Raw genomic sequence first — 23492 nt, forward strand, 5'->3', positions numbered from 1 at the left:
TTTTCAGGATAAAAGCAATAAAAACCTAGTAGATGCTTTATATTTTTATAGTTAACTGTATAATTTAGATTCAAGCATCTTCATGGAATAAACTAAATAATTTTTTTTAGACAAAAACATCCAAAGATTACTCTGACTGAGATGTCTCTTTAACAGCATGGTATTCTCTTCAGTAATTAATTCTATTAAATCAATGAAAAGTGACAGAGTCCTTCTCCAGATCCTAAATTTAGCTCTAAATATACTTGCTAAAATGTTGACAGCAGCCATGGCATAAATTTTTCAAAATGCATTATCTCAATAATCTATCCAACACAATCTGGTTTCATGAAAGGACATCAGGCATCCGATAAAATCAGTTGGTTAATTGACATATTAGATATTCCATCAAGACATCATAGATTGTTTATATCAGCTGCATCATTTAAGACAAATGACAATTATTCTGGCTGCTTTGGAAAATGTGGGATTTTCTCCTCTCTTTGGGGGTACAATCCAATTAAATCCACCACATTAAGGTCTGGAGAATCAAGGTTTTACTGTACTACTCACCAAAAAAGGATGAACTTCCATGGTCAATCATACTTCTGTTCTTCACAGAAGCTGGTATTTAAGCAGCTGTGCCTTCTTTCTTTCGACTGTTCCTAATGTGGAACACTATTTGGGATCTTATTCCTCCAATTATTCAAATGGGAACTGATAAATTAAAAAAAAAAGGAATGTTCCTGTTCAGTAGCCAAATATACAGAGCAGCTGATCAATCAGCGGGATTTTTGTGCTTAATCCAAGACAATTTAGTTGTGAGTTGCCTTAGTTTTCTGTCCAGTATCTGTATATTGAGTTTCAGTCTCACAGGAATGTAACAGATGTGTAGACAGAATTACTCTGAAGGAAAGCATTGCACTGAGCCATTTATACATGGCAAACAAAATCTCGCAGAATGATAAGATTATAAAAACAGGTATTATGAGTAATCCATTAAAGCAGGAAGGAATAACAAAAAATAAGCAACTCATAGTGAACTGGTCCATATCCAAGATTATCACTTCTTTTTTTTTCAAATTTCAAATATGAATCACGTTCACAGAGTATAGTCATAAGGTAATAATGCTTTTATTTTTGTAGGCAACATTCCTTGATTTGAATAAAAGAGAAAGGCAACTGATAAGAGCTGAATAAAATGTTCACAAATTTAGCTGCAGTTTATCTGTTTTCTTGGGATTTTTTTTGTTCACTTTTAAATAGATTAATCTTCATTTTGATTTACAGGCTTCTTTATTTCTCTGACCCTTTTTCACCTTTAGGGCTTGTCAGCTGTCAATATACACTGATTAATAGCTCAGTCTTTCTGGGCTTCAGTTTCATTTTTATTGGTTAACCTTTGCTAACTTTAACTATGATCTTTCATGGCTTTAACCTTTAGTTTATTGACTGTCCCATGTTACAGGATTATGTACTGTAGTTTTATTTTTCACAAAGATTTCTGGCTTTTTCCTGCATTGCAACAGTCTACCTCTAAGTAAATAACTTTGATTTCATGCCAGTGTTGCATAGAAACTTTTTAAATAAACTTTTAAAACAACGTTCAGGATTATATAATGGGTCTTGTATATTTCTATGCACCAGAATTATCTTTTCTACAGTATAGTCCTTGCTTAATGACCAGTGACTTAGTGATTGATCAGAGTTATGACAGATCCCCTAATAGGTGCTCAAGGCCCTAATGTCCATTATATAATGTTTTGGGTGCTTGGCAATTGATGCATACTTATGGATGTTCATTGTGTCTCACAGTCATACCACCATGATTTTTGATGTTTTTTGCCTGTTTCTAGAGTTTATTTTGGATTTCCAACAAAAAAAATGCCACTTGGATAAAATAGATTTGCTTAACAACCGCCATGTGTGTTTAATGACCATCACGTTCTTATAATTGCTGAAAAAAAGTTTATAAAATTGGGTGCCATTGCATGGTGACCTGCAGTACTTAATCACAATGATTTAATTATGACCATAATTTGGGCTCACGAACATGTTGTTAAGTAGGGTCTCTAAGACACACGTATTGAATATAGGCTTGTCTATTAGGAACTGAAGGGATGTGATGGGTTCCACAGGAAGTTAACTGTTATATATTAGAAATAGAACAGCTGCTTTACAATTGAAAGAAAAGCTGTTGTTGAGAAATATAGTGTGTTTTTGCAATCCTATATCTCTATATTGTATTATAAATTATACAGACTTAAATTTGTTATCTGAATCTTACATCATAATCGTACCCAGTGTCAGGTGTGGAGAATCAGGACCACGTGTTAAGTTCCTGTTAAACTGATTTATTGTTCATGCCTATATACAAGAATCTAATCAACTAACGATCAGTACTAAATTTGTGCTAGATAAGAGTTAACAGAATTCAAAAAGAGCTGGACCTGCACTGCTTGTGGGAATATAACAACTCCAGGCTGATTCTCTCTTGACTCCAACTCCATGTTTTGCATTTCTTCCTATAGGCAGTGAACCTAAATCTCATTGATTGGGACATCACGCAGCATCCTAAACCATGATTTTCCTAATCATAGATTGGTCAGTATGTGACAGTTAGCACTAAACCAGGATTTAATGGCATGTCTGCACAATATGCTGAGGCAAAACTCTTTATTGTAGGATGTTGTCATATTAGATGGTATGGCTAAAGTCCTTAACTAATTTTGTGCAGTTGCCAAGCAGTGAAACTATTGTTTCCAAATTCAGGACCTAACATAGAAACATGAGGAGTGATTACTGAAATATTAGGGAACAAACCATAAATAAGGTGCTGTCTTGGACATTTCCTTCAATATTTTAATATGTGCATCTCTAAAGAAGATTCTTGATTATTCACATAGTCTTGTTTATATATGTGAGTGTGTATATACACACACACATCTACAAATTTAAGCATACAAATTCGTGAGACATTACTTAAAAGTATTCCAGTTATTTCTTTATTCTTTAAAACAGAAACTCATCTTAATATAAATATTCATTTATTTTTCAGGATGTGTGACACAGGAGAAGGGCTATTTACCTTTCAGACAAGAGAAGGTGAGATGATCTATCAGAAAGTCCACTCTGCAACACTGGCAATAGCTGAGCAACACGAAAGATTGATGATGGAGATGGAACAGAAAGCACGGGTAAGACCCTTGCTATTATTAAACGATTGTTTCTTGGAAGGAAATCGTTCGTGAAATAAAATCAGATTTATATAAGAAACCTTATATTTAACTTAATTGACAATTATTAAACAAATGATATTACTCATATCAAACTCCTCTTTGTTAAAATTACGGTTTTATTTATTAATCACATAACCATGGAAGTGAGAAATTGCCATCAATAAAATTTTTTCTCTCTCTTCCTAATGAGGTACAAGGTCAAAATACATGCAATTGCATATACATTTTGCCTAAATTTATCAGAACAAAATAGAGCATTTAAAGTTTCAATAATGTGTTTTCTTTCTTCTATGTGGAATCAGATCTACAATAGGTAGTCTTTGAGTTATGACTGGTTCTTTAGCGACCATTTGAAGTTATGATGGACTTCTCTAGGGGATACTTACAACCTACTTCCAATGGCCACATACACATTACACCCGCAATCATGTGATCTCATGACAAGTGCTTGGCAACTGGCTCACATTTATGGAATTGTGCAGCATCCCGTGGTCAATGACCACATTTTACTATGGGTTTGCTGATCAATGGCATACATTTTCGGTTTTCAGCAAAACTGCCTGTAGCGAACAATGGATTTGCTTTAAGACTGTGGCATTTGTTTTGGAACTGCTGCAAAAAAGATAATAAAATCAGGCCAGTCACACAGATGACCTGCTTTATGAAGATCATGTCTGTGGTGGGCAGGAAGCTATTATGGTTCTTATAATGATAGTAAAGATGTTGGGAAATGAAGAGTATTTTTAAAAATTCTATTCATATTCCTTGTTTGGCAAATCACTAGTTACCCAGATCTTCCTTGCAGTAATTACCTACTTATTTCAGCTTAATAGCTTAAAAAGGAAGGACTTCCACAGGCCAATCCGTACCAGTTTGCTACTGTATATATTAACCATGTAAGACATCACAGTGTTCTTTATTTTTATTTGGTTTTTAAAAATGGTATAAAGAAGTAAAATGGTAATGAAAATGTTTAAATCCTGGAGGCTTTGTATTATAAAGTTCTGAACCACTAGGTAAATATAGGCTGTTACATCACGTTTCACCAAGCAGCCTCACAGCAAATTGAGAAGGTAATTTGTCTTTCTGATTGACTCTCAGGGACATTTTCTCTTCTAATAAGTTTGACTTAAGTGTTTAATTCTAGGAGACCAAGGTATTTTCAACAGAAAAGCCCATTTAGGGGAAAGTCAATACTCTCAGAGCAGCTATATGTTATCGCATATTAAATCACTGTGTATTTCCTTTTAGTTTTTCTCTGGCCAGTTGTGAGAGTTGATCTAAAGAGCTCTAAAAGAAAGGAGAAAAAAAATATGGCCATACCCTTTTCAAATCTGTTGATCAGAAGAATAGTTCTGATACGAAATTTATCTTACTAATTGAACTTTACATTCTATGACATTTCTGATATATTAAATATGGTTTGAAAGTAACTAACAAGGTCTCTCTAAAAACCTATTATAAATCATACTGCTCCAGTTAGCTTCCATATTACTTACATCACAATTCCCGTAAATTACACAAGCTAATAGTTGAAACCAAGTCACCCTTGGAGGAGATTTGTAGTGAAAAATAATTAAGTCCATAGAACTCAAATATTACTTGAAATTAAATATGTTATGGTAACTTAAGTCTCATTCACCACAAGTCAGCTATTAAGGCAATTCAACCTACTATGAGGCTTTGTGCTGGCTTAATTTTTTCCTTTCTTTGTCCAATTTTTATTTTTGAATAAGCCACAATAACTATTCATGTGAAATATTGGAAGATTTGGATGCAAGAAAGGTGGAATATGAGTGCAGTGTCATTATTATAAATCTTTATTAATATAGTAGAGGGACAGCAAAAAATGTAATGAATTTGAGGAAACACAGAAATTTTGTACAAATAAAAGATGTTCTATATAGGTTGGCAGATATAACTAATGCGACATAAAACTTCAATTTTCTGTATATATAATGTGCTCATTCCCCATATTTATTTATCAATATTTGTATTAATATATATACAGCAAAGGGTATTTTAGCATGACGTCAGGAATTGTGTTCGGTGCAGACATAATTTAAAACAAAGTCACAAGTATTTTTTTCATAATTTTTTTATTGCTCTCTCTCTATATATAAAATATATATATAGTGGTTAAAAATAAAACTAAAAATGCAATAAAACAAGTTATTGTTACATCACCTTCCTTAATAATATCTTCTCTTCATGGAAGATTAATCTTGCCAGTTCTTTCTTATCTAATCACCTTCTTGTCTTTAATTTACTTCCTTTGCATTTTTTAAATAATGGAATTTGTCTTATCTCAACCATATCTGCTGTGGTTATATAGTTAAGTACAAGGAGCACACAGGTTAATGTAGTCTTCCTATAGAAGAGTAAGTGGTTGAAAACAAATATTTTTCAGCATGCTTTATGTCAACAATTATATTGTATCTTACATTAGAGGAAAGGGGGAGAGGTCACCCATCATCCACAACCAAAACAACAAGGCTCGGTCTTGTTGAATATTGTACGTGTAAGGAGAAGAGATGGAGGAAGAGGAAACAGAGAAAAAAGCTTTTGTATTTCTAATGCTTGCATCTTACTCAAGTGTTAAAAATCTGGTTTTGTTATCTGAATTGTGCTTGGACAATATTTGGAATCATTACAGTAGACAGACTGAATTGTGCCAAATGCCTAAGGTTTGCAAGGCATAAGATTTGGCCATAGCTGGATTTATTTAATTAATACAATCTTAAATTTATACATTCACGCAAGGAAAATCTGTTATTTCACTTAGTATAAATAATGCAAACAGCAGAAGTGGGCAGACTTATTTATAAAATACCAGCTACCAAGGCAGCAATAAATCTTGTTTGTTTTGTACTGTATTATTTTTTTCTTCCTTAGATTTAGAAACCTTGAAGGTCAATCAAGAGAGGATATTTTGAGTTTTCCTAAAGCAAAAGTAACAATTTAGATTTTATTTGTTTTTTTTTAAATTATGGATTTGTTTTAATATTTAAATTATGCAATAAGTGAAAATTTTACCTGGTAAGGACACGGCAAGAGAACGTTACTATCCCAGTATGTTCTTCATAAGTAATCCACAGCTTGATCCATAAGCAGTTACATTCCAAATCATATGTAAGGTACATATTAGAGTTTAGATACACAGGTAGTCCTTGATTTATGTCTATTTGTTTCGCAACAAAAATTGCTATAAAAAGTTACTTTCGAAAAAGAGGCCATCTAATGTCAAAATTGAACAGCCCTCTCTCAAAAGACATCATCCTGTCTACAATACAGTCCTTTCAGCAGTTCCAGGAAGGCACTGCACTCATTTGCGCTACTCAGATGACCCTGATAAACACAGATAAACCTCCAAGTGGACTGTCTAAAAGAATGCAAATGACCATGCAAGCTGTCTGCAAGGAATATTAATACTTCCATTCCCCATCATCCAGTCAGAGCTGAAGAAGCTTCTTGGATGAAAAGTAAAATCTCTTCAAAGAAAGTCCAGTTGCCTCTTGAAAAAGCATCTTTTGGACAACCATGACCTGAATGACTGAAAATCTCCATAGACAAAATTACTATAATAATGAAAAAACACAACTTACATCCTTAAAGTTCCAATTGTTGCAGAGTGCCCCACAGTCATGTGATCAAAATTCAGGCTGGCCCACATTTATAACTGCTCATATAATATGATTTTGCAATAGCAGTACCATCCATTGAGATTTCTCACTTGCACCAAAGGATGCCAGTGTTGCCTGCAGAACATTCAGGGTAGTCTATCAGTTGTGCCACTAGCACTAGTGCTATAAACAAATCCAGTTGTGGCTAGTTCCAGTTGCTGGAAGCTGTCTGCAGACACCACTAGCATTCAGTAGTGTGATTCATAGGCCCTTACACTGTGAACATGAAATAACTGCATCAGCTGGAGAAGCAGCATGTGCCATGTGGTGTTAACAGGGCAACTCCCTTTATCATAAGCTAAGCAAGTTGCACCAGAGAAGGTGACCATATGCTTCAAACAGGTCACCTGTAATCAGAGAGAGTCCTATTATAGCATGAAGATTAGCAGCTATCTCAGATGATCGATAGGATAGATAGGAATCGGGAAATAATGGTGCATAGTGAAAGAGTAATGTGCTTCACCTTTTGCCCTGCATCTTTAGGTATCCAGATATTTCCAGTTATGATGTAGGAGATCATTCAGTTTGGCTCTTATGCATGGTATACAAAGGAATTCCATCTGATTCTTCTCTTAGGCAAGAAATTGGTAGTTGTACAATATGCAAAACCATCATGATATTGAATATTCTTCTCTTGAGCCGGAAAATGTCTGGTCACATGAGTCATCAAGTGATAGATTTTGCTCATTGCAAACACATTTGGAGATACAAGAGAATGAAGTACAGATCTGGTGAAAGTAGCCTCCTATGTGTTCCATAATTAATATTTATGTACACAGCCTTGACTAGCAGAGTCACTCTTTGCATTCCATCCTGCATTGAATTTGTCTCAATTAGCAACCATTTTATTAGAGGTAAATTTTCGGAAATTGAGCATTTTTTTTTGAAAAAAGCGTTCCACAAATATTAGTATAGTTGATGAAAGATGAATACAATGAATTCAAATTTCATTGGGCAGTTCAGTGTTAGATCTTAAATCTATTGTCAAGGTTCCAGCTGATGAACCCAACCGAGTCAGCACTCTGAGACGATCAGATTTCTCAAAGAACTGTTTTATTAAGTACATCATTTCAACACACATGAAAGCAAAACCAACTATCTCCCACAGTTTAAGTATAATTAAAGAATAGATATTCCCCTCCCTCCTTGTCACAGGTTACACTGTCCAATTAGGTGTTCTTGCATCTTCCTGGCAACTCCTTCCAGTCTCTGGCCAGCACCTATTGAGATGATCTTGTTTCCTACAGGATGATCTGTTGTTATTGTCTGGTCTGACAATAACAATAACAAGCCTCTTCTCTCCCCCCGTACTGTGTGGCAAATTGAGAAATGAAAAAAGGCTGTGGCAGCAGATCCATTTCTAAGTTGACACCTATTCTTTTTTAAAGCAGACTGGACAATTCTGGCTCCCAATTTTAAAACCCTCTGGAAACAGTCTGTTCAAATCTCTGGACAAGAATGATCCAGAAAGGAGGGAGAAAAGGAGAGAAAAAGATTTGTCAACAAAAAAGAATTGTCTTGGTCCCTGTCCTCTTTTGAGTCAGCTCAGTGGTGCTTTTCCCACTAATCATAGCCTCCAGCAGCTTAGCTCTGAGGGAATGCAGCCTGCAGGTGTTGCCTACCTCTGCTTGAAAGGATATGTCCATGATGTCATAAAAAGATTGTGTTATATAATATAGCGATGAAGGATATAGTATGTCAAACATGTCATCAGTAGTATTTTTCCTAATAAATCAGTGATATTTTAGAATTTTGAAATGTGTTCAATGATGCAAATATTAATATTGTATTACCCAAGACGGCACAAATTACTTGCCAGGGAGGAGGATGCACTGCAATTTGCTACCATCTGATGCAGAATATTTATAGTACTGAGACAAAACAGAGCAGGGTGCACCCTGTTGCTAAGGTGATAAATAGCCAGCTATCAATATGCTCTTCATAGGGCAACAAAAGCAAAAGACAGGTCTCTGCCCTAAAGACCTTACAGCTTTAAAGGAACATTTAAATAAATACTTTGAGGAGCCAAAAGAAGAGAACATAGAAAAAAACAGAATAAATTAACTAAAAAGAGACAACTGTGAAAAGTTACATTAATATATGTTTATTGGAGATTAAACCATGAACCATGTCAATCTCTCTGATGATGCATTAAGGCAAATATGGAATATTACTATACTGACCTTTAGTTTTTAAGGGCCCGCTTTTATCTTTCAACATTTAGACCAAAATCCTTTGTATAAATAAATGCTACGGTTTCAGTAGCAAGAAATGGTACCATTATATGGGATGCATTTGTTTCTGAGGGAGAATTCTATTCATCTCAAGGTAAAATTTCGTCCATTGCTTCTTCTGAAGGAAGAAAAGCTTTTTCTTTTTCTTTTGTAGTAAAAAGATCTTTTGATCTCAGATATCATTTAGGTAATGTATGAGATCAAATAGCCTGTACCTAGTAGCACTGAAGCTATTAAAACTTCAAAAGCAACTTTGGAGGTTGAAGTAGTTTTTTTTTATTTGAACTGAAACGCAAAAGGGATCCATGAATAGTAGTACCAATGCTTGCAGAGCTCTCAGTATGAGTTCCAAAAAGACTTGTGGATAAGAGGAAGACTGTGTATAGGTTGAGACTGTGTATGAGAACACACAAATACAGAGAGAGAGAGAGAGAGAGAGAGAGAGAGAGAGAGAGAGAGAGAACTGGAACACTGCCATGAAATTTATTTATTTATTTATTTATTTATTTTTAAATTTGTATACCGCCCTTCTCCCTGAGGACTCAGGGCGGTGAACAGCCAAGTAAAAACATAAACTACAAACATTAAAATACAATTAAAAAGATATATATAAATTTGGCCCCATGATTAAAAACAATAACAAACAATTAAAAACATTTTAAAAAGTGTTAGGCCAGCCCGGCTTGCTGGAAAAAGAAGGTTTTAAGGGCACGGCGGAAGGCACCAAGGTCTTGGATTCTCCTTATCTCTGGGGGCAGCTGATTGCAGAGGGTAGGTGCCCCCACAGAAAAGGCCCTCCCCCTGGGGGTCACCAACCTACGTTGTTTGGCTGATGGCACCCCGAGGAGGCCCTCTCTGTGGGAGCGCACAGGTCGATGGGAGGCCGTCGGTAGCAGCAGGCGGTCTCGAAGATAACTAGGTCCTATGCCATGGAGCGCTTTAAAGGTGATGACCAACACCTTGAAGCGCACCCGGAAGACCACTGGGAGCCAGTGCAGCTCAAGCAGGAGACGTGTTGTATGGGAGCGCCATGCGGCTCCCGTGACTACCCGCGCGGCCACATTCTGGACCAGTTGGAGCCTCCGGGTGCTCTTCAGGGTGAGCCCCATGTAGAGAGCATTGCAGTAGTCCAGGCGATAGGTGACGAGGGCATGAGTGACTGTGCACAGGGAATCCCGATCAAGAAAGGGCTGCAACTGGCGGATCAGGCGAACCTGACCAAAAGTCCCCCTGGCAACAGCCGTCAGATGTTCCTCCAAGGAGAGCTGCGAATCCAGGAGGACTCCCAGATTGCGAGCCCTCTCCGAGGGGCCAAAGACTCACCCCCAATAGTCAGTGATGGAGTCAACTGACTATATTGGGATGCCAGGAACCACAGCCACTCAGTCTTGGAAGGATTGAGCTTGAGCCTGTGTCTCTCCATCCAGATCCGCACAGCCTCCAGGCACCGGAACATCACTTCAAGGGCATTGTTGGGGTGGCCTGGGGTGGAAATGTACAGCTGGGTGTCATCAGCGTACTGATGGTACTTCACCCCAAAGCTACGGATGATCTTGCCCAACGGCTTCACACAAATGTTGAACAGAAGGGGCGAGAGGACCGACCCCTGAGGCACATATAAGCGGCCTCGAGGTTGACCTCTGCCCCCCTGCCAACACAAACAGCGACCGGTCTGAGAGAAAGGAGGAGAACCACCATAACACGGTGCCCCCCATCCCTAACTCTTCCAACCGGTGCAGCATGATACCATGGTTGATGGTATCAAAAGCCGCTGAGAGGTCTAACAGGGCCAGAACAGAGGAGCAACCCCTGTCCCGAACCTTCCAGAGATCATCTACCAACGCGACCAATGCCGTTTCCGTGCTGTGCCAGGGCCTGAAACCCGACTGGAACGGATCTAGATAAGACATTTCCTCCAGGTACTGCGGAAACTGTCGTGCGACTACACTCTCAACAACCTTCGCCACAAAGCGAAGGTTGGAGACAGGACCATAGTTGGCTAATACTGCCGGGTCCAGGGAAGGCTTCTTGAGGAGAGGCTCAACAAAGCGTTACTAATTCCCTGGAGCCAGCCTCGTGTAACCTCCACGGATCCAGTAAACATGTGGCCGCACTAAGTCTCCCCAGAATCCTGTCCACGTCATCAGGGGTCACAGAGTCAAACTCTTCCCAGATAACGTTCTCAAGACTATTCCTCGCCACCCTGCCCGAATCTACCCAGTCAGAGTCCAAATCCCCCCGGATCTGAGCCATTTTGTCATACAGATATTGTCCGAAATCCTCGGCCCTGCCTTCCAGGGGGTCCTCCCGTGCTTCTGGGTGGAGCAGGGAGCGGGTCACCCTGAACAGGGCGGCCGGACGATTCTCTGATGAAGCAATAAGAGCGGAAAAGTAATTAAACTTTGTCACTTTTATCACCACTAAGTAGGTCTTAATATGCGACCTTACCAGTGTTCAGTCAGATTCAGGGAGACTGGCCCTCCAACCGCTCTCTAGGCATCTTTTCCGGCATTTCATCTCCCTCAACTCCTCGGTGAACCAAGGAGCCATGAGGGATCACACTGGGTCAGAGGCCGCAAAGGCACGACTCGATCCAAGGCCCCACCAGCCGCCCGATCCCAGGCATCCACCAGGTCCTCGGCCGAGTCGTGTGCCAGATCTTCAGGAAATGGCCCAAGCTCCATCTGGAACCTATCAGGATCCATTAGGCGCCTGGGTCGGATCCACCTAATTGGCTCCGCCTCCCTGCGGCAGGGTGTAGCGGTTCGAAGGTCCAGACGAAGGAGTGAGTAATCTGACCATGACAAGAGTTTCATGTCATTCAGTATTTGAAACATAGTCCAGAATTACCGGTATGTGTCGCCCAGTAGACAACTACCAGATGGCTTTGTGGAGCTCACAAATCTGAACTAACAGGAAATAGATACAACTCTTTAACTGTTGCTTCTAGCAATCTGCGTTTAAAACATCGCCTGTGATTCAAGAGGTAGTACAAAATATTAATTCTCATAAATAAACTAATCCTCCATGATCCTGCAAAGTTCCTTTTTAAACCACTCAAACTGGTTTCCTTTATTCCCCCCCCATCCCCCACCAACAGCTGGTAGTGAATCCATAGTTCAACTATACTGTGAAAAGTATGTATTTGTCTTGATTCAGAATTTCTCACTATCCAGTGGGACTGATTTGTGGGGGACTTCATTTTTCATATCTTCCCCAAGTGAAAATTGCCCGTTTATTTTTACTTTTTAAAAAAAAACTAGTTACCAATCTATAAGAGCTCCTATTAGGAGAGGAAGTGTCAAACTTTTTGAAAATCCATCTCTATAATATACTTTGGATCACTATATACTTGATGACAAATGTATGTATACTTGTTGATAAATTGAAATGGATATATATCTATATACAGTATGTCTATATCTGCCTGTCTGTCTGTCTACCATCTATCTATCTATCTATCTATCTATCTATCTATCTATCTATCTATCTATCTATCTATCATGCATATTCATTATAAACCCCAAAACTTGACATGATGTAAATAGTCTTGATTTTCACAAAATGGAACATGAAGTTAGGTCATGAGAATTAGGAAACAATAATTCTAGAACCATGAAGTTAAACCAATCAGCCAATGTATTGAAAACTGCATAAAGAGAAAGATTTAGAGGAAAAATATGTTTTAAAGTCATATTGGAAATAAGGAAACAACATGTAAACATGCTTTGTGTGGCCTCATGCAATATGTCCGAACAAATATCCACAGAACTGATGTCATCAGTGAAGTGAAGAACAATCTGTTAGACTTACTTCAGCAGAGACTGCGAACAACAAGGAAAATATGCTACGCAACAAAACTACTGAAACTTTGTGTATACAAACTGAAAATTCAGCATTATAGCAATATCTATATTGCACATGCATAGGGCACATTGTTCCAAATGGAAGCACAAGAGAAGATACAGGGATTATTTTTTATCTCATTTAGTTTTACCTTGCCTGTAGCAAAAAAAAAAAAAAAAAGAAGTGTTATCTACCAAGAAAGTAGATGATTTTTATGTCCCACATGTTTTTCCCTGTTTCTGAAATTGAAATTTACGGACATATCCCTAGTGCCAGCTGTTAGCAGCATGGATAGAATCTGTTGTGGGCTCCGTTGGCTAATATATTCTCATAATCTCTGTGAATGAAGATTTTTCTTTTTAATGAGCAAGCCAGTCACAGAATATTAGAATACCTGAAACATAAAATGAAACATTTAGAAAGAGTATTTTATTCTGATCTTGGAATCCTCAAAATTCCTGTCCAGTGCATCTAATTTACTCTGGAATATAGAAATTCATAAGTGAGGCTTTCTTCTGAAAAAAAAATTGACCAAATGTAAAATATACAATAATTCTAAATATTGTTATCCTGATAGACTTCTCAAAATATGCCTAATAGAACAAATAAGCATGGCCCAGCCCAACTCCTGGGTCAACCAACTTCCCAAAGTTATTTCGCAGTGTGGGTTTTCTATGCAGCATTTAACTCTCAGTGGCCTCCCATGCAAGGGAAATTTTTAAACAGAGAGTCCTAGATATTAGTGTTCAACCCAACATGGAATTATTGGCTAAAAATAGAACCCTAGGTTAGTTGGCTAAGAATAAAGCGGTTTTTCAAAATGAAAATGCCTGTCGTTGAGTCGGACACAAATTTTAAGAAGGGCCTATCCTAGAGCAAGATTTGAATTGTTGGACTCTGGTTAAATATGATAACTTCTACCGCTTGCCATATAACAAGAGAACCCTCATAAGCAAACCCCAGCCATTGAAAATATTTCTCATATTTTGTTCAAATGTCAATTATATGCCCCCATTAGTGTTAAATACTTATCATCCCTATTGGAAAGAACAGCCAGGGAATGGGTATCCAATCTACAGATTGTCATATTTAGTCCTGGGCTCAAATGTCCATACTGTATATAGAAGTGATAAGTTGATAACTAAGGCAGTGGTTGTCATAATCCTGTACATTGCATTATAGTACCCTGTAAGGGAGATTTATTCATCTGATTATGACACTTTATATTAACACATATGTATTTTACAACTGTTTCCACTACCTTACTCCAGAAATAGACTTTATGCTGTATTTTATTGTTATTTTATTTTATTGATACGGTCACAAGACTAATCAGTAAATTACGACTACTTCTAAACATTGTTTAAATGAATGTCATGTCTGCATGTATAATATTTTTATATATATTTTAAATTAGGGTGGTAGCGCAGCATGGTTGTGAGATGCAGACCGTATAGCCCTATAAGTCCTTCTCAGTCCCGTCCCTGATGTCCTTTAATCATTGTACAATGGCTGCAGTAGAAAGACCACATGAGAATTAATGCTGTTTTTCGGAATCATTACCTCCTAATGAGATTGCTGCTTGCAAGCCCATGAACTTTACACAGAACGCTGCCTTTTAGAGCTGCTGTAGTAAGCCAGTTTTACTCAGCCGTACTCACAAATCCAGACCGGCTTGGACAAAATCTACAATTCACTTTTTTTTTTCAGTGAAAAGATGTAGGGGGCTTCTTTCACAGATACAGGAATTGTAAAGTTTAGTTGAAATTTTAGAACTAATCATAGAAAGATAGATTCATCTAAAATATATTGCAAGGTTTATAATCATTAAGCAACAGTGAAAGAAGCGCCTTACCATAATGGAGAAGTGGGGTCAGTTTTCTCATCTCCCTCTCTCTCTCCTTCCCTCCCTCTCCCTCTCTCTCTCTCTGTCTCTCTCTCTCTCTCCCACCCTCCCTCCTGCCCTGTTACCTCAAAAAAATCTAGTGAAAGAAGTTGTCTTTTGATTCCTTTTCATTACTTAAAAGCTTAAAATGTTTATGCCATTTCAAAGGCACAGAAGAGTACTGCAGCCATTCTAAGATTTTAAAGAGTCCTTGTACTCTTTAAATAGCTTCTGCGGTGGTTGAACTATTGGAGGACAAATCATTTTTTAAATTTATTAAATTCTACACTGCCTATCACACCTAAGTGACTGTTGGTGGTTTACAGCAACAAAATTAAACAATAAAAACAATGAATAAAAACACAGATTAAAACTGAGTGAAGAACAGACTTAAACTTGCAAGGTAAAAGTGCAATTCAGAGTTAAAAATTCAAAAGACTAAAAAACTGACAAGGCAGAAAGAGTACCCTCAAGCCACCAGCCATCCCCAAGGTTACATCATACTCTTAGATCCCCATGCTATTTGACAGAGCCAAGAGTCTTTACACTCTTCTGGAAAACCAGAAGATGGAGGCTCACCTCACCTCTGGGAATAAGATGTTCCAAAGAGTGGAGGCAATACCGTGTTTCCCCGAAAATAAGACCCTGTCTTATATTTTTTTGAACCCTTAAATAAGTGCTTGGCCTTATTGCCATGCACTCAAAAGCCCGATTGGGCTTATTATTAGGGGATGTGTTATTTTGGGGGAAACAGGGTAACAAAGAATGAAATTCAGTCAGGTGCACCTTCAAATCTTATATGATATGAACAAATCCAATCAGTTTTCCTTATAACCATAGTATACATGCTATCATATTCCTGAGGCTGGTAGCCTGCTACCTAAACATTGAAACTCAGGTCTGGTAAGAGTGACTTTAAAGTATAGTAGATTGTTTCTTCTCTGGTTGGTGGATACTTATAAAGATAAATGGCAATTAGTTTGTGAATAAAATCTGATTACCTCTGGCTTCTCACTAGAATGTCTAAATCAAATGAGGTATGAGGATGCCATGACAGTGTCCTTGTAGAAAGGACAGAATATGGAACACCAGACCCACACCTCTATTGCTTTTGGTGGCAGGTACTAATGAAGCCATAACCAGTGATTTATAAAATCATATTTTTACAAAAAAAGAGGTGGACTTACCAAAGGCCTGCATTAATGTTTTCCCTCTGCAATATAGTAGATAAAACAGATGAAGATTTCATATCTAGAATTCTACTGCCAGGTGGAAAGGGAGAAATAGAATCAGTGGCTCATATTCTGCTAAACTGCCCTTTCAAAGTACAAGTCAGACACTGAAGGATAATCCACTTATTAAAGGGTTTAAGGGCAGCCCATATAATTTTAACTTCAGTTAAATAGATAATCATAAATTCAATTAAATTGACATCTCAAACACCATGATCATAATAAAACAGATTCTACTTGGAGCAAAGATTCTATTAAGAATGACATAATATTTAGATTTTTAGGACAAAAGCCAGCATTTTGAATTGAACATGGAAATCTATCGGTGACTGGAGAATTTATATTATATTGAAGTCATTCCTATTAACATCTAAGGACCTGGCCACCTCAGTTTAAATCGTCTGTAGTTTCTCTTGTCATCTACAAAGGGAGTGCTATATAGAGCATGTACAGTAATTGAAATGTGTGCCAATGAGGGTGTGAACAAATTTCATCGGGGCTTTAAGATTAGGCAGGGCCTAATTGGCACACCAGGCATGCTGTTTCAGCAGGAGCCATGAATCCAGGAGGATGCCCAAGTTTCAGGCCTCCTCTTGAAGACAGTGTAACTCCTTCTAGAACATTCAATGAACCATGATGTTTTTGAACTCCAGTAACTCCATCTTTCTGGGATTCATCATTCACTTGTTTTGGCCCACATCCAAACTCACCACCTCCAGATCCTAGATCAGAATTTCCATAGTATATCCATTATGGTATTGGGTATAATTGAGTATTGATCAGCATATTAATGCTATCCTTACAGCAAAACAAAACAATAGATAATGTCTCTCCCATTGATTTCATGTAGATAGCAGTAGGGAAAGACAGAAGTTCCCTGAAGATGGATTGCAGCATGAATTTGAAAGCTTGGAAGACAAAACCTCTGGTTCTGGTGACTGATCAGATTGGATCCTGGAGTAGGGAAAGAATTAAGCCCTGAGATATCCATATTGGAGAGATCATGGGCTTGATACTCATCCCCATTACTATCAACTGAATCTATTTGCTGTGGTAGGAGCATGACCATTATGCTTGGTATCCCTACCTCCCAAAATCCATATATTGTAGTCAATGGTATTGAACACTGTCAGGGTAATGATGATTTAAAGCTGACCAGCCCCTTTATGACTGAGGATGAGTCAGCAGGGTTATTGCCACTTTAAGAAGCTGCCTATATAATGGAGGCCATGAGAGGGCACTCTCTCTCCTCATGTATCACTCTCCTAGTTGTGTTCTATCAGCATTGTAGTTCTCCGCATAGAGTTGAAGAATGATTGCTTGTCTGGTATGTGCTTACCACTTGTATATAGACGCCTGTATATAAGCCACTGTTTGAAAGACAAAATCTCTGTACTGTATTTTGCTCCTGGGTTGTCTCAAACTAGCAGTCACACTGTGCACACTCTGATAAAAGCTGCTGAGATGTTCGTTAGTTTCAGCAGGAATTCACTCCCACTTTCTAGCTCCTGATGCAATTCATGTACCAGACCCATGTAGAGGTCTGAATCCATGCTGAAAAGGATTCCTATAGTATCATCCTCTGAAGCTGATTTCTCATCACCTTCTCCAAAATCTCCCCCAGAAAGGAAAGGTTGGGCATTGGTCAAAGGTTGTCAAGATAAAGCTTCTTCAGAAGACAATGCATTACCAGCTCTTTCAGGATTGATGGCACTGCATCTTTTCTGAAAGAAACATTCATAACCTCTTGACTCCAGCTATTCATAGTCCTCCTAGTCACCAAAAGTAGCTAGGAAAAGCATAGATCTCAACATCGGGTCGCACAGCTCACACTATAAAGAACGTTTTCTACTAATTGCACAAGCTGTCTATTGGAAAATATTGTGCCTCTTTCCTTCTTAATTGATCGCTGTAGCTTTTGCACCATGTAACTTTCATTCACCTTCATTACTTCATTTGATTAATATGTTCCTTGTTATTTGTTACCAACAAATCTGTCAACTAAAATCCATCTGCCCCCTATTTCAGCAAGACAATAAATATGTAGAGAGCAAACTTTTGTGCATAGATCACAATTTATCTTAGGAGCTGGTTATACTAAAGACATTGTTCCTAGTACATCACGTACCCTTTTCTTGTAGCAGATAGGGAGTTTATAGTGTTATGGTGATCCCTATATTCAAATTCCCATCCCTTGAACAATATCTGTAATTTTGCTCACTTGCAGATATTAAGACAGCTAAATACATGGTTAAAGGTTCTATTTCTTGGGTTAAAAAAAAACACATCACATTTCTTGAACAGGTTTGAAAGTAACTATGAGTGGAAAGGCAAATTCTCTTTTGTTTGCCTGCAAGGTTGCCTCTTAAAATGCAACTATAGTAGCAAGTATACTGCTACAAAGAGGAAGTACAATTATTATGGTTCATCACACAGTCAGCCAAATGTTTAGACTGGATTTGGCACTTTATCCACCTATCAAGTCCTTCCTAAGGATCTGAATGTTTGATGGTGTTAAAGTTATCATCGCTGTTCTATGTAGATTCCAGTCCACTATTCCAGCTATGTATGTAGTAATTAGATTTGGCCAGATATTAATTGCTTGATATTTCCTCTGCTGAGTTTGGACTGAAGGTGATTACTGAAAAACACGCTATGGTGTATTTTCTTTATATTTGCAGCTTCAGACCAGTTTGACTGAACCAATGACGTTACCTAAGTCAATCTCACTTCCTCGTAGTGCATACTGGCATCACATCACTCGGCAGAACAGCGTGGGAGAAATATATAGTTTACAAGGTAAGATGCTTGAACAGTGAAAAGGTATGTCCATTAGGTCACTTCATAAATTGTTTTTCTTACCATTTAAATTACTAAGGCGGATGGATGGATGGATGGATGGATGGATGGATGGATGGATGGATGGATGGACGGACCTACGTATTGAGTCTTGGCAACTAATGTGGAAGAGTTATATGGAATTTACCAGAGGAAGTATTTGCTGGTAGAGAAGATTTAATTTTGTTTACACTGACATATTCTCCAAAGAATTTGGGTCGTTTGCCACCATAGATAAATAGATAATAACTCAAAGCACTTTCTCAAGTATAGAGAAGAAAGGGTAAAAGTGTTTTGTATACTCATACATAATATAATCTTATGGTTAAAAAAAAAAACCCTGAAAACTGCACTTTCATTGGACTTTTCCTCTAATTTATATTGAAATCATGACTGAACGACTAAAAAAAACAGTCACACTAAACTTTTCCAGATTTGTTTGTAACTCTCTGGATAAAAGATGGCTACTGACAAATTATTTTTCTGTAAATGTACACCTCAGATTAGTTTTATTGTGACAAAGGTGAAATCCCAGTTGTGTTTTTATCAAAAACATCCAGAAAATGATGGAGTTTGTATTTGAAAAATGAGAGAAATATAGGTACATATGCAACTTCTTCTGTATATGTTTTCATTCACTCAAGTCAGATAGAGGTCAAAATTATAGGTTGGACTGTAGATAAGGTCCAGTTTAGTTACCGAAATTATTATCAATTTATGCCTACTTGTGCTCTCCTCCAGTCATCTGATTACTTTGTTATTATCTTTTGCCTTTATCATCATTTCGGTCTTGTATCTGAGCAGTTCACTGAAACACACATGTGTAATTATTAATTTACCAACATTGGCACAATAAAAAAATTATTAGAATTGATAACACCTGCCAAACAATATACTTCTGGTATAGTGTTCATGATATATTAATAAGTGGAAATGTGATAATGTATATAAATCAAAGTACAGAGATTGAGAGTTAATATGCTGTTAATCCTCAATTGAGATGGCTATTTGCTGATGTCTTGTAGGAAAAAAATGAATATATGTGTTACAAGAGAGTGATGGACTGTCAGAAGCAATGTCTTTAGGTCAGATTCTCTTCCTCTACAGAACTGTACAGCCTTAAATCATCAGAGACATTCATAATTTGATGAAATAAGAACAAACCATGAAGAATTAAATGCTTCTACTACAAGGTCATTTTTGGTGACTGCCTTGTGTTTCTTAAATACAATTCTGTTTAAAATAATAGAAAAATAGGGCTAGAATCAGGTTCTCCCTCAAGTGTCACTACTTTATTCTTAAAATACATGGAGACATTTTGAGAATTTGTGGAGGTACATACGTACATACGTGTGTGTGTGTGTGTGTATGTGTGTATATATGTATATTCTCCTTTTCTGCCTAAAACACACAAGTCAACAAACAATAAGAGGTGCAAAAAGAGAAAAAATGCTTGCTAAAATTGTATTTATTGTCCTTACTGTTCATGATCCCTGATATTGTTGGCTGAGACTTTTTTCATGATTACTAGTATGGCTGCCTACATTTTAATAGTGACTCCAAAGACATATTGGGCCTGTAATAAGTTAATTTTAAGTTCGTTTTAACAAACTGCATCACTGTTTGGTTTGGTAGCTGCAGTGCAGGGGTGAAATGCTCCCGGATTGGACCGGATCGCCCGATCCGGTAGCGATCTTGGCCGGTGGTTCGGCGATCCAGTAGCAATGGTGGAGCGAAGCTCCACTCACCTGCCCAGGTGTCATTATTTCCTGGTTTTAACCAGGAAATAATGTGTTTTTTACCTTCTGCGCATGCACTGAAGGTATTGTGCATGCTTAGAAGTTCTGCACATGCAGATGACACACGCAAGTGAAGTGAGCATGTGGCGCATGTGCTTCCGAACCGGTAAGGAAGGTAAGTAGATTTCACCCCTGCTGCAATGCCTCAAAGAGAAAGTCCTTTCAGAGAGTGGTAAGGGCAGCCGAGAAGATTATAGGAAGCTCACTTCCCATTATTCAGGGTACTGCTTGTAAGTGCTATGAAAGAGATGCCTAGAGGGCTGTTGGAGATCTTCCTGTTCCAAATCTGATCAAACACAGTTAAGAACTACATTAGGTCTTACCTCGTGGCGATGGATGTGGCGAAACGTGATTATTTCGCTGCTCTCATTGCGCCTGCAGAAAATCGCCCAGCAGCCTTGTTCCGAGTGACCCGCTCTCTTCTCAATCAGGGAGCGAGGGAGGACCCCTTGTAGGGCAGTGCTGAGGACTTTGCTTAATTTCTGCAAGACAAAATTGCTCAGATCTGGATGAGTTTAGAGTCTGACAGGCAGGACCTGACAGGGAGATGGAAGCAAGTCTTGAAGGCAACATCTGGATTGACTTTGACCCTGTATCCATAGATGAAGTGGACAGCATTGTGAGTAGGTTGGGGGCCTCCACATGTTTGTTGGACCCATGTCCCTCCTGGCTTGTTGCGGCAACCAGAGAGGTGACCGGAGACTGGATCCAGGCGATTGTCAACACTTCATTGAGGGATGGGGTCTTCCCCGCCGGACTTAAGGAGGCAGTGGTTCGACCCCTTCTCAAGAAGCCTGCCCTGGATCTGGCCACCCTGAATAACTTTTGTCCCGTCTCCAACCTTTCGCTTTATAGCAAAGGTTGTTGAGTCTGTGGTGGCATACCAACTTCCACGATTCTTGGAGGAAACGGATTATCTAGACCCATACCAATCGGGTTTCAGGCGTGGACACAGCACGGAAATGGCATTGGTTGCCCTGGTGAATGATCTCTGGCGGGCCCGGGATGAGGGTTATTCCTCTATCCTGGTCCTACTTGACCTCTTAGCAGCTTTTGGTACCATTGACCATGGTATCCTACTGCGATGACTCGGGGGGCTGGGGGTGGGGGGCACTGTTCTACAGTGGTTCTCCTCCTACCTCTCGGGCTGTACGCAGTTTGTTTGGGCAGGGGGTCAGAGATCCGCCCCGAGGCCCCTCACCTGTGGGGTGCCTCAAGGGTCAGTTCTCTCCCCTTTGCTCTTTAACATCTATATGAAGCCGCTGGGTGAGATCATTTGCAGTTTCGGGGTAAGATATCATTAGTATGCTGATGATACCCAGCTCTACATCTCCACCCCAGATCAACCCAGGGATGCCCTTTCCGTGATGTCTAAGTGCCTGGAGGCGGTGCGGCTCTGGATGGGTAGGAACAGGCTCAGACTCAACCCCTCCAAAACTGAGTAGCTGTGAATGCCAGCATCTCATGGTCTAGTACCCCCATCACTCCAGATGGGGGGGTTGCTTACTCCCTCTGAAAAGGTTTGCAATCTTGGAATCCTCCTAGATTTGCGGCTGTCCTTGGTGGACCATCTGACGGCCGTGACAAGGGGGGCTTTTGCACAGGTTCACCTGGTGCACCAGTTGTGCCCTTTCCTAGACAGGGATGCCCTCCGTACAGTCACTCATGCTCTCATTATCTCGTGTTTGGGTTACTGCAATGCCCTCTACATGGGGCTGCCCTTGTGCACCTGGAGGCTCCAGCTGGTCCAGAATGCGGCCGTGCGGGTTGTTACGGGAGCTTCCTGTTACTCCCGTGTTACACCTCTCCTGCGCGAGCTGCACTGGTTACCGGTGATCCTTCAGATTCACTTCAAGGTGCTGGTACTTACCTATAAAGCCCTCCATGGCATGGGCACGGGTTACTTGCAGGATCACCTCCTACCGGCCTCCCACCGCCCAGTGCGTTCACATAGGACTGCCCTCCTCCAGGTGCCTTCGGCCAGACAATGTTGCCTGATGGCGCCCACAGGGCATTCTCTGTGGGCACACCGACCCTCTGGAATGGGTTACCCACTGAGCTCCGGACGGCCCCCGACCTCTGGTCTTTCCACGGTGACCTGAAGACATGGCTTTTCCAACAAATTGCCTGATCTGCTGGGAATCTTAGTTTTAACTTCTTGGGGATTTTAATTGGATTATTTTAGTATTAATTTTATTGTTCCGTTGTTTTATCTTTGTGAGCCGCCCCGAGTCCTTCAGGAGAAGGGCGGCATATAAGTATGAATAAACTAAACTAAACTAAACTAAACTATGTGCTTAGAGCTCAAAGCATTGTTAGAGACCCCACACAGCCATTTCATTGTCTGTTTCTGTGGCTCCCCTCTGAGAAGAGGTTTCAAAGTATTTCTAGCAGGACTACCAGATTCTGTAACAGCTTTGTTCCCTATGCCATCCGTCTCACAGGATTCGTTTTTCTCGCCATGTACATGTATACATCCGAACTAGACTGTGTTGTTTCTCTCTGTCATATAATATATGTGGGTATATGCATAATTTTGTATGTATGTATGTCATGCTTATGTAGTATATATTGGAGGTGGTGATGACCCTTTGAGAGCTGTATGCAATGAAATTTCATTTTAATATATGCCAATTAGTGTACATTCCAAGTGACAATAAAGTTATTCTTAAGTTCTAGTTCTCAACATCTCTCTGTTATTTATTAAAGCAGTCCATCATTTTTTTATTCTGTTGTGTGTGTCTGAAGAAAAAGTTA

At 39.0% G+C, this 23492-nt stretch overlaps 1 protein-coding gene across 1 annotated transcript in view; it reads left to right on the forward strand.

Annotated features, from left to right (window-relative positions):
• Positions 1-23492, forward strand: part of DOK6 (docking protein 6) — a 184778-nt gene that overhangs the window by 135773 nt on the left and 25513 nt on the right. The window contains exons 6-7 of the mRNA XM_070942417.1: positions 3038-3176; positions 18780-18897. Of these exons, the coding sequence (XP_070798518.1) occupies positions 3038-3176; positions 18780-18897 (257 nt within the window). The remainder of the gene's footprint in view (positions 1-3037; positions 3177-18779; positions 18898-23492) is intronic.

This window comes from Pituophis catenifer, unplaced genomic scaffold, assembly GCF_029215685.1.
Source record: "Pituophis catenifer annectens isolate HBS135680 unplaced genomic scaffold, rPitCat1.0.hap2 SCAF_3, whole genome shotgun sequence".
In the NCBI taxonomy this organism is placed as follows: Eukaryota; Metazoa; Chordata; class Lepidosauria; order Squamata; family Colubridae; genus Pituophis; species Pituophis catenifer.